At 41.1% G+C, this 12,451-nt stretch overlaps 1 protein-coding gene across 1 annotated transcript in view; it reads right to left on the bottom strand.

Annotated features, from left to right (window-relative positions):
* rims2b (regulating synaptic membrane exocytosis 2b) overlaps positions 1–12,167 on the bottom strand; it is a 73,223-nt gene extending 61,056 nt beyond the window's left edge. The window contains exons 1-4 of the mRNA XM_053228288.1: positions 11,816–12,167; positions 11,318–11,433; positions 5,967–6,005; positions 3,816–4,026 (exon numbers count right to left, since the gene is read on the bottom strand). Coding sequence (XP_053084263.1) covers positions 3,816–4,026; positions 5,967–6,005; positions 11,318–11,433 — 366 coding nt within the window. The 5' untranslated portion in view covers positions 11,816–12,167. The remainder of the gene's footprint in view (positions 1–3,815; positions 4,027–5,966; positions 6,006–11,317; positions 11,434–11,815) is intronic.
* Between the last annotated feature and the right edge of the window lie 284 nt (positions 12,168–12,451).

Genomic DNA, 12,451 nt, shown 5'->3' with positions numbered 1-12,451 from the left:
TCAGATGAAAATTTGGACAGGAGAGCACGATAGGAGACCAGATCTGTGTCGAGTTGCGATTTCTTCCACTTCCTCTCTGCTGTTCTTAATTCTCTCCGATTACTGCGCAGCACATCAGATAGCCAAGGAGCAGGGCTGGAAATCTTCCTGGGTTTTGAGGTTAGAGGACAGAGGAGGTCCAAGGATGAGGAAAGTGAGGAGAGGAAAGTGTCAGTGGCAAGCTCTAATGGTAGGGAGGAAAAGGAGTCAGGGACAGGAAGGGATGATAGGGTGCAGGAAGCTAAGGAGGAAGGGGAGATAGAGTGAAGGTTTTTACGAGTGGGAGAGAAATATAGATGGCTGATGGTTTTAGGCAGGACAGGGAGGGTGATGGTGAAGGAGACCAAGAGATGGTCAGAGATGTGGAGAGGGGTAGCATAGATGTCTGAAGTAGGAAAGGGACGACTGAAGACAAGGTCCAGGGTGTTACCTCCTTTATGTGTAGGAGGACAGCTGTTGAAAGTTAAGGAAAAGGAATGGAGAAGAGGGAGAAGGCAAGAGGACTGGAGCTTGTCAGCAGGGAGGTTGAAGTCTCCAAGGACAGTAAGGACAATACTAACCCCTCCCTCACCCTAACTCCACCCCATACTAACCCCTCCCTCACCCTAACTGCACCCCATACTAACCATGCCCCTCACCCTAACTCCACCCCATACTAACCACGCCGTCATAACCGCAACCCACACTCTAACCCCACCCCTTATCCTAACCCCACCATTTACCCTAACTCCACCCCCTCCCCATTTTTTTCTTTAGAAAAATCACTGACCAGTGGTTTTGTGCTGTTTTGAAAAAAATCTGCTCATGTGATTTGCACACTGTAACCATAACAACGAGTCCTAGCTAGTCCTAGCTATGAGTCCTAGCTAACTAGCCTAGCTTGCATTCCAGATGAGATTTTTTAATCTCGATAATGCAGATGAAATAAAGATCGGTGTAACTCTGGTGATGAGGAGGTTGTTTAACTACATTGTATCTTTAAAGGCAGAAAACCAAGAGAATTTGAGCTGTTTGTGAGACTTTACTGTAAGTAAGATGTCACATTACATACCACTGAACATTCCAAACATACACACGCTGTTATGTTTAGTTACAATGTGAGAATAATGAAATACTTTATGTTCAGAATATCGTAAATCTCCTCATATGTGCTCACTAACAAAACACAGTTGTTCTCCATGTTTGTTTTTCTTGCGCCCTAACTTGTGACCTGATTGGTCAGGAGGTAAAAAAGCGCATGATGTCACTCAGCACCTTTCTGAAAAAATTGAAAATTACTTTCGAAGAACCACTGTGACCAAAAAAAAAACTAGTTGCGTGTTTTTATACAGAGTGCATCAGACAAACTGCAGCTAAAACTGAAATCAGAATCAGATTAAGAATAAGAAATGGAAGAATGTTTTATTCACAACTAAAATCAGAATCTGAATTAAAACTAGCTGATCCTAATGCAGCTAAAGAAGAAATGATGATCAGGCTCCATACTACAGCTCAGAAGAAATTTTGACAAATTCAAACGAGCGAGGCGGACGTGGCTGGATTTCATTCAATTTCATACGCTAACTCCGCCCCAAACCATAACGTTAACCTTCATAACTGTAACATGGGCCAGTGAAGGACGCTACATGTGCAAACAATAATTCATTCATGATTACAGTCAGATTTCAGAAAAAAATGATACCCTCTGAGCACTGATTAGTTATTAGATCGGTAAAGCCACCTAATAAAACTGGTAAATCAGTGTGTATTGATTTGACTGGTGTTCATAAAATCTCATCTGATCAACTACATCTGGGGTAAAGAGGAAAAAAATTAAATGTTGTGAAGTGGGTTATTTGCTGAACCATAACTTTCTCGCTCTGACCTCACAGAAACTGTGTCAGTGGTTATTTACAGCCCGTGCTTTGTGTGTGTGCTTTGTGTGTGTGTGTGTGTGTGTGCTTTGTGTGTGTGTGTGTGTGTGAATGATGATCTTCCTAATTGTGATGCATTGTGCACACACTGCAATATTCAGGAGGCTGAATAACCGATTAGTCACTGATTAACACCTGCCTAACAGGAACGTTAGCACGTTAGCATGTAACAATGTTAACATCTCTCTGAAATCTGAGTGTGTTAATGGGCGTGACTTCAGGAAGCGATCATTTAACCCTGCTGTGGATTTTAGAGCAATATCACGCATTACTCTTCCAGATGCCGCTAACATTTCATTTCACCTTGTTCATTTCTGGGTCGAAATGATCTGAACGCTATCTCTGGAATAGAAATATGCTTTTTAAACGTTAAACACTGATTTACTCATTTAAAAGGAAAAAGAATATCGATTCAGCTTCTATCATTCATCATTCACATCATGGAGTCTAGACGTGTTGTTCACCCTCAGAACCTTCAGAAAGATACCAAACTGTACTTCTGACATCTGCTGGACCTTTAAAGGTTCATCAGTGGCCTAATTGTGTACCTTAAATGATTTATTATTTATATCAACGCTGCACTTTCTTTCAAGGTACAAGATACGTCCTGAAGGTACAAACGATGTCCCCTGATGGTCCCACCACAGCAACAGGCAAAAGCACAGTTTGATATCTTTATTTAGAGCCTACAGGATTTTTATGTTTTATAAGACATATATATTAGCAACTTGTTGTTTAGTCTGTTATGTTTCTTCACTTACATTCTGTTTATTGTTTATTGTATCTGTGTACTGCTCTTAATTCTCTCTTCTTACTAATTTTTTTTTTCTTTATTAGAAAGACTTTAATATTTGTGCAGCATACATCACTTCCTTTAACTGAGACAGAGAGAGAGAGAGAAGGGGAGAGAGAGAGGGAGAGTGTGTATGTGTGTGTGTGTGTGTGTAAGTGAGTGAGTGAAATGCTGCCTCCTAGTGGAACACACATAACACTGCTTCAGGTGTGAAGGAGTACTCTGAGCGTTTCTCAAAACTCTAACTGATGTCTCCTTGATTCCTCGATCCTACATCCTCCGGCCCGTTACCCAGAATTCAATCGAAGTCCTCCATCTTCAAAGAATTACCAAGTCATAAAACGGAGGAGGAATCAAGGAGATAGGAAAGAGGAGGATTCTAGAGCGAGGACACACGGAGCTACAGTATAAACACTGCAGCTCTCCCTAAAAACACACTAGAAATAAATACAAATAAAAAATAATCTTAGAATAATCTTGAGTAAATTAACAATGTGCATGAAAGTCAAGGAACAAGGCTAAAATTTTGAGGCTAAAATAATAACATATAAGTGTGTGATGTAGCTACACGTGTGTAATTCAGTGTGTAGTCACTGATCTGTTATATATTCACTAAACGAGCTTTAAAGTGACGCTTCAGTGAGAGAGAAGGCCTCATCTGTTAAACTTCATGATTCTCTCTACTTTTCTCTGCACCTTTTTTTCCCACTTCCACAGAGGGAGGAGCTAATCGCAGAAATGAGAAGCAGCTCGAGACCGAGTGAAATTACAGGATTCACTGGAAGAAAACACCAACCTGACGTTTACACTTGTTGTAAGGAATGTGAGTGATGTAGCTTGTTTCTGAGATGAATGAAGATCTATAAAGATGGACAAAAGATCGCTAATATCTATAAAGATGGACAAAAGGACGTGACAGAGATTAAAACTAATCACAGCTCCATCACTTTCTTCCTCAGCACACAGTCTGGTGTGAGATTCAGGACGGAGCTCACACACAAACCCACACACACACACACACACACACACACACACACACACACACGTGTACACTGAGGTGGGTCTGTTACCTTGTTGGAGCGCAGAGACACTCGGCCCCCGCAGCGAGCGCAGAACTTGGTTTGGCAATAAGAACACACGTGGCCGCAGCCGTCGGCAAATTTGGTTTTGTGGCAAATTCCGCAGGTTGGAGAGTCGCTCTTCTGCTCCTGATTCTTCTGAGACTCTTCACCGAGCTTCTTCACCTGATCCTTATACATCTCAAACTGCTGATGCAGCCTCCTGCCCCGAGGAGAGAGGAGAGCCAAACATCCCAATCACAATCAAATCACAATCAAATCACAATCAAAATAGAATCAGAATCAAATCAGAATCAAATTGGAATCAGAATCAAATCAGAATCAAATTGGAATCAGAATCAAATCAGAATCAAATTGGAATCAGAATAAACTCAGAATCATAATCAAGTTGGAATCAGAATCAGAATCAAATAAGAATCAAATTCAAATTAGAATCCAAATCAAATCAGAATCAAATTCAAATTAGAATCCAAATCAAATCAGAATCAGAATTAAATTAGAATCAGCATTACAATTAAGAATCAGAATTTATTTTAGAATCTGAGCCATGACTAGAATCATAATGACTTCTAGAATTAAACCAAAGTTATAATTAAAATGACAGTTTTAGAATCCAAATTAGATTCTTAATCAAAAGTCAGAATCAGAATTCAGAGTCAGAATCAGTATTGGAATCAGAGCTGGATTTAGAAATAAAAGTTTCTAACAAATGTTTGAATTTGAATTACAAAATAAGAATTAGAACTCAATCACAATTAAAATCAGAATTACAATTAGAATCAGAAATAATATCAGAATCTGAATCAGAACTGCAACTCGAACAATTTTTTTAAATTAAGACAAAAGTTATAAATAAAATTATAGTTAGAATTATAATCCAATTTAGATCCAAAATGTAAAAAAAAATCTGAAACAGAATTAATGTTACAAGAATAAGAATAAGAATTAGAATTACAATTAGACTTAGAGTACAGTAAGCAGAAACTTCTAAAAGCAGAAAGCTATAATTAAAATTCTAGTTTGGATTATAATTCAAATTAGATTACATTAAAATAATTCAGAATTGTAAAGAGAATGAGAACTGGGAATCTGAATTATATTTACAATTAATTTCAGTCTGAATTAAAATCAAAGACAGATCTTTGATAAAAATCAGAATTGGAATTACAGTGAGAGTTAGAAGACGAATTGTAGTTTGCATCAAAACAAATAAAATTAGAAATAAAATAAAGGTTAAATTAAAAAAACACTAAAATCAAAATCGACATTACAGTCAAATTTAGAAACAGTTTGAATCTGAATTTAAATTATACTCGTAGACGTAGATTAAAAGTAAGAATTTAGAAATTATAAATCATTCCAAATTATAATAAGTATAAATACCAAAGCTTTCCAATCAATCTGAATTAAAATCAAAATCAGAATCGAAATGTTAGAGTGAGAATTACAACAAGAATACGAAGAAGAATGATCATCACAGTTAGATTCAGAATCATTATTAGATTCTCACATTAAACTTTAAAATTGATTCTCGTTTAAGTCTGAATCTGATTTAATTCTGAATCCAATCTAATTCTGAATCCAATCTAATTCTGAATCAAATTTAATTCTGAATCTGATTTAATTCTGATTTTAGCTGATTTAATTCTGATTCTAATCTAATTTAATTCTGAATCTGATTTAATTCTGATTCTACTGACTCTAATTTTAATGTTGCATCACAATCACAATCTGAATCACGTCCTGTTCACACGTCCAGAATTACAGAGGAAACTGTTTCTGGCGATGAAGCTAAAGTGTATTTCTTTTGTGAATTTGTATTATTTATTACTGATCCTGTTCACGTCCATCCTGTAGGTAAACACAGAGCAGCTGCGTTTGTAGCGTTTGTATCGTAAACACTGCGTAGCTGCTAATCAGCTTAAATTAGCTAAAAAATCGTAACACAGCGTCCCACACCTCTGAATTCTCCAGACAGCCATTAGAATTATTATCAAAATGAATTCTAGCAAAAATAAATCAAACAGCGGCTTTTGAAACACATTTAATTCTTCATTCTGCTCCCACACACACACCACACACAAAAGGAGGGCGTGTCTGAGCACTAAGAATTGTGGGAAATTGAGGTTTTTGTGTACTTACTGAGTAAGCTGGGACATTGGCCCTTTGTTGAGAGACTCCCTAGGAAGATATTTTTATAGAGCTCAGCATGCACAAAAAAAACATAATGATGGACACAATGAAAATGCAGCAAATCATATTCCTAATAATAATAATAATAATAATAATAATAATAAACTCACACAAAATTATAAAAATGAACAGAACGTGTGTCATGAGAACTTAAGAAAAAATTCAAACCAGCACAAAACAGAAATTATAATAAACTTATAAATAAAAGGTGTGTGTGATGAATCATGAGGGAAAGTGACTGAGCTGTTGCTGATATTAAAGGCAAAGAATCATATATATGTATATATATCATCATACTGTACTGTGTGTAGCTATTGCAGTTAGCTCGCTTTGCTAATCTAATCTCAGAACAAAGTTAGGACAAAGCCGAGAACGTGACACGTAAAGACGTGTGTAAACTGTATAGTGAGCTGCAGGCTGTACAGTGTGTTTCAGAACAGGCCACGCCCACAAGACACAAACCACAAGCGACATGAGAAACCCGTAACCTGATACTGTGAATGTACAGTAAAGTATCACACACCTGAACACTGCTTTAATAAAAACTTAAGCCTTAAGAGGGCCTCTCTCTCCCTCTCTCTCTCCCTCTATCTGTCTCTCTCTCTCCCTCTCTCTCTCCCTCTCTCTCTCTCTCTCCCTCTCTCTCTCCCTCTATCTGTCTCTCTCTCTCCCTCTCTTTCACCCTCTCTCTCTCTCCCTCTCTCTCTCCCTCTCTCTCTCTCTCACCCTCTATCTGTCTCTCTCTCTCTCCTTCTCTCTCTCTCTCTCTCTCTCTCTCTCTGTCACTCTCTCTCTCTATCACCCTCTATCTGTCTCTCTGTCTCTCTCCTTCTCTCTCTCTCTCTCTCTCTCTGTCACTCTTTCTCTCTATCACCCTCTATCTGTCTCTCTCTCTCTCACTCTCTGTCACTCTCTCTCTCTCTCCCTCTCTCTCTCGCCCTCTCTCTGTCTCTCTCTCTCTCCCCCTCTCTCTGTCTCTCTCCCTCTCTCTCTCTCGCCCTCTCTCTGTCTCTTGGCCTCTCTCTCTCTGTCTCTCTCTCCCTCTCTCTCTCTCGCCCTCTCTCTGTCTCTCGGCCTCTCTCTCTCTGTCTCTCTCTCCCTCTCTCTCTCACCCTCTCTCTGTCTCTCTCCCTCTCTCTCTCTCCCTCTCTCTCTCTCACCCTCTCTGTCTCTCTCCCTCTCTCTCTCTCTCACCCTCTCTCCCTCTCTCTCTCTCTCCCTCTCTCTCTCTCACCCTCTCTCTCTCTCTCTCTCTCTCTCTCTCGATGCCTTTGGTGTTAAGAATGTAGGAAAAATCTGACACAGAGACCCAAAATGTAAAAATCTGTCTCAGCTCGAGCGTCGTGACCAAACAGCACGGATACACCACGACAGCTGAGCTTTCAGCTCCATCACATCTTCTGATCTGTCGCTGCAGCTTAGCGCTCGGCTAATTCCATCACGCTAATAGGATCTGAGAGGAATAATTAGGCCTAAACAAAATGCCGTCCACAGTGCGGTCCATTCAACCGCATGGAACAAGAGGAGCGACGGAATCTCCCGGGGAAAGCACAGAGTTTATCACTCAGTCATAATCAAAATAATAAAGTTCTGATGTTCTGCGAGCTTATTTCCCAGAATGCTTTGCACAATGTCCTCCTTTACTACAAATCCTCCTTTACTCAATCAGTTTGCTTGCTAGTCTGTAATCCAGTCAGCGCTGTACTAGCATATTAGCTTATGTCTCTTTAATTACAGGTTATGTGTAAAGAATAAAATACTCAATGTCATGCTGTTATAGGAAATTAATCAGCAACGGAATGGTGTGATGAAACCTTATAGTCTGACTATTACGATGCGCTGACACTGGAGACTCCTTCTATCAGTGTTGCTCCTTACAGCAAGCTTCACTACATCAACATTCACGTCACCATTTTTTAAACATTTTTAAAATGTGAAGCTGTACAAGTCCCTGTGAATGAGCTGTTACTATGGAAACGAAAATGTATTAGATCAAACTTACAGCTGCACTACTGTCAGAGCTGCTGTTATAGAATTAATGTTTAAATTAATTCATTTAATATAATGATATTATATTAAACTTGTACAGTTGAATATACAGTTTTACTACTTATTTGCTTTATATTATGTTACATAACATATCTTTTAGTATTTTAATTTCTCTTACTTCTGTTTTTATTTTGATTTTCTCAGACTGCTTTTTGTTGGAATTCTGCGATTTAAGATTTTCGCTTGCTTTTTATGGTTTTTAATCGTCGTATATACTGGGACTTGACTGTAATTCGAAATTGAAATCATCCTGCCCCTTCAGATGAAAGATGAGAACAAATCCTCCGAGTGAAATTTAAACTGAATCGAAGATTAGTTAGGATTAATTAATAAACTAAAACCAGGATTAAATGCTGGTTTAGATTTGTTTTAAACATTTAATATTAAACAGTGTTTAAAGCTTGGTGCAATTGATTAACAGATAAATGTTAAATCCAGTTTAATCGTAATCTTTCCTGGTGTTAATGCAGTGCAGTTTAAAATTTGGTAAAGATTGTGTTATTCAGATTATTACGTCAGGATTCTGATAATACGCTGAAAGGGTGTTTTCCTTCTTTACTCCTCGTCGTTACTGATAGCAGCTCGGTTTGGCTCTCAAACACACACTGTGTACTCTGGATCCATGAACCTGTTGAACCTCCTGTTTCTGTGCCAACGAGCCTGTCAAGTGTGTGTGAGGGTGTGAGAGTGCGTGAGTGTGTGATAGAGTGAGTGTGTGTGTGGTTTTTAGCTAGACTGAGTGATTGCCAGGTACGTTGTGACAGAAACGCTCGAGCATGTCCAGTAGCTGCTGCTGGTTTGTGTCTCTGTTTTAAACAAGGTTAGAGTCACAAGCTGCAGTTTGAATTTCACTCTGCGTGTCCACCTGCACAAGATAAAGTGGGAAAGTGTAAAGTAACCTCATGTAAAGGAGTTACTGAGCTTACAGGGATTGACATCTTCTTCATGACAACACACACCCTGAGCGCTGGTTACTAGCAGAAGTAAACTGAACGAATGGATCAGTGATTATTTCCTCAGTGATCTTAGCGTGAACAGAGATGAGTGGAGTGAAGAGACGACGAGGCTTGTGTTTAAATGCTGAGAGACTTTTTCCTCAGGTGATGAGACAGAGACTGGAGTGGACGATGCCGAGAAATCAAAGGGAGAACTCACTTCCTGTTGTAAATGTATAATTCTTTACGATATATCAGGAATGCTGTTTTCCCATCAGTAGATGAGGTTGTATATGTAGAGATAGGTGTTGAGTCTAATAGCGGAATCTACAACTTTACATCCGATTGAAAAACATGCAAAAGAGTAACATGTTTCAGTTCAGAAGCTTACTTTTCAGAACTACACTATATGGCCAAAAGTATGTGCACACCTGATCATCACACCCATATGTGTCCATTCCAATGTTATGGCCAGTAATATGGAGTTGCTCCTCCCTTTGCTGTTATAATAAGCTCCACTCTTCTGGGAAGGCTTTCCACTAGATGTTGGAGCGTGGCTGTGGGGATTTGTGTTCATTCAGCTACAAGAGCATTAGTGAGGTCAGGCGCTGATGTTGGGATGTCGAGGAGGTCTGGGGTTCAGTCGGTGTTCCAGTTCATCCCAAAGGTGTTCAGTGGGGTTGAGGTCAGGGCTCTGTGCAGGACACTCGAGTTCTTCCACTCCAACCTTCACACACCATGTCTTCATGGAGCTCGCTTTGTGCACAGGGGCATTGTCATGCTGGAACAGGTTTGGGCCTCTTAGTTCCACTGAAGGGAAACTGTAATGCTACAGCACACAGAGATATTCTATACAATTGTGTGCTTCCAACTTTGTAGTAACAGTTTGGGGAAGAACCACATATGGGTGTGATGGTCAGGGGTGCACTTACTTTTGGCTATATAGCGTATATAAAATAGAAAATATCAAAATTTCACCATCTGAAAGGTTTTTGCAGGCCGACACACAAATATCAACCCAAACATCTCTGTACTGCTTGCTAGGCATGTAACTGACTCAGTGTGGATACAAACAGATAACACACTATTCTTTGTTTTCTAGAAAGTTTGACAGAAAGGTTCAGAGATTCTCAGATTTCACATAACGCAACAAAAAAGTCATATGAGCTTTTATTTTCATGCGGGAGCGAGCGAGCTGTCTGATATGAAGCCCTGGGGAGAGACAAAGACCACTGTGTGACGTATTTACAGCATTCATTCATTCATCCTTAGTAACTGCCTGGTCAGGGTCGTGGTGGCTTAAATCAGGATTAGAACCAACAAAACTCGCTCTGTAGTTGAGGCTGAACTGGAGTGAGGTAGCTGAGCTCGAGGAACCGTCAGTGCCAAAATTTGACACGCTATATAGTGAGTGCACTAGATGTCCAGCATGAGGTCATTAGTGACTCAGCTCCAGCATTGCTATAGAAATGCATCACATTTATTATGATTTAATGTTAATGTTCTTCTACACCCTACACAGTGCCCTACACAGTGCCCTACACAGTGCCCTACATAGTGCCCTACATAGTGCCCTAAACATGTAATAGAGACTAGTTTGGGACGGAGCCCATTCTGAGCGGACAGCGCCGTGGTGCTGAAAATGAAACCCCACACACACACACACACACACACACACACACACACAGAGAGAGAGAGAGAGAGAGAGAGAGAGAGAGCGCCATGCCGGTTACTAAAAGCAGGAATTAGGAGCGCAGATGTGTGTAATGAATGATTTCATGAAGTCATCAGAGAAACGAGTGATGAGAGAAAAAGGAAGATGGCGCTCAGAGGCGAGCTGAGCAAAGCTCAAACCCTCAGCCAGACCTGATCTAACCGCAAGCAGGCGTGCAAGCAGCTCCACACTGCCAGAATGCAGCACCATGCAGGCAGCAGCTGCATCAGCGAAGAAAGAAATAACTGCAGAAAGCTCCAGTGTGCGTGCGCTGTGCGTGTGCTGTGCGTGTGTTGTGCGTGTGCTGTGCGTGTGTGTGCGTGTGTGTGCGTGTGCTGTGCGTGTGCTGTGCGTGTGTTGCGCGTGTGTTGTGCGTGTGCTGTGCGTGTGTTGTGCGTGTGCTGTGCGTGTGCTGTGCGTGTGTTGTGCGTGTGCTGTGCGTGTGTGTGCGTGCGCTGTGCGTGTGCTGTGCGTGTGCTGTGCGTGTGTTTACACCGCGGGACATTTTCTCTCCCAGCCCCGGCAAGCTGCGGTGTTGGATTTCCCAGCTCTAAAAATAACAACACACACACACACACACACACACACACACATACACTCACTTCAACATGGACTGCTCCTTCTCTTCTTCTTTCCTCTGCCGATCCATGACCGAGAGGATGATCTTCCTCTCCTCCTCGGTCAGGTGGCTCAGGTCCGGCATCTCCGGAGCTGACATCTTACACACACACACACACACACACACACACACACACACACACACACAGAAAGCCTGGGATGAAACATGTCAGAAACACAGATGGAACATCATCATTCCTTCAGAGAGGTGTGTGTGTGTGTGTGTGTGAGGAAAGCCTGAGGCTCTGCAGAGAAATGCAGTGCAGCACATCAACATGATGAACATGATGAACATCATCACCTGCACATTTCCTTCCCCTGCTCAGTGTAACATCATGCGTCCTAAATGCACCATCCTGACACCATTCAAACCCAACACCTGCACTGCACTGCCTTGCAAACGTGTGTGTGTGTGTGTGTGTGTGTGTGCATGTGGTGAGTAACAACACGGTCAGAAATACAAACACACATCAGCCTCTTACCTTTTTTTTTTAGCTCCACATCATGACTAATCCCAGTCTAACCCATTTGTGCTGCTGTGCTGTGCAGACCCCCGCCTCACCACCAGCCATAAAAATCCAAATATAGAAAATATAGAAATCCCGAGGCCTTTTTGATTTCCTTTATTATTTATTTTTTGCGTCCTCCTCCCTTTTTTTCCTTCCTTCTTCCCTCCTTTTTTCTTTCCCTTATAACCTGCACCGCGCTGCTCTCCTCTCTCTTCTCTCTCCTCTCCTCTCCTCCAGGGTGATCATATTTTCACAGATTTCTGAAATGCGGGAAAAATGGATGAAAAAAGAGGAAATGGAATAGAATGAAGCGGAATGAAGCAGGTGGGCGGGGCCAGGCGTGCTTGCGTCACCAGCTTCCCGTGCGGCTGGGGTTTATATGGAAGGCCTGCGGGGACAAAACGCAGGATGAATCCTGCATGGCCAGCCTGTGCACTTCCTGGTGAACATACAGCACACTAGACATGGTGGAGAACCTCACTAGTCTGTTAGATTAGCTTCTTACACCTTATCTAGTGCGCCTAAGTAGGGAGCATCAACTTACATCCCAAATACTTCCCTATTAAACATATAGGGCTGTGTTCAGAGCGGAGCGAGGCGAGAAGTGAG

The sequence above is a fragment of the Pangasianodon hypophthalmus genome, chromosome 23 (assembly GCF_027358585.1).
Source record: "Pangasianodon hypophthalmus isolate fPanHyp1 chromosome 23, fPanHyp1.pri, whole genome shotgun sequence".
Classification (NCBI taxonomy): Eukaryota; Metazoa; Chordata; class Actinopteri; order Siluriformes; family Pangasiidae; genus Pangasianodon; species Pangasianodon hypophthalmus.
This window is presented reverse-complemented; position numbering and strand designations above follow the sequence as displayed.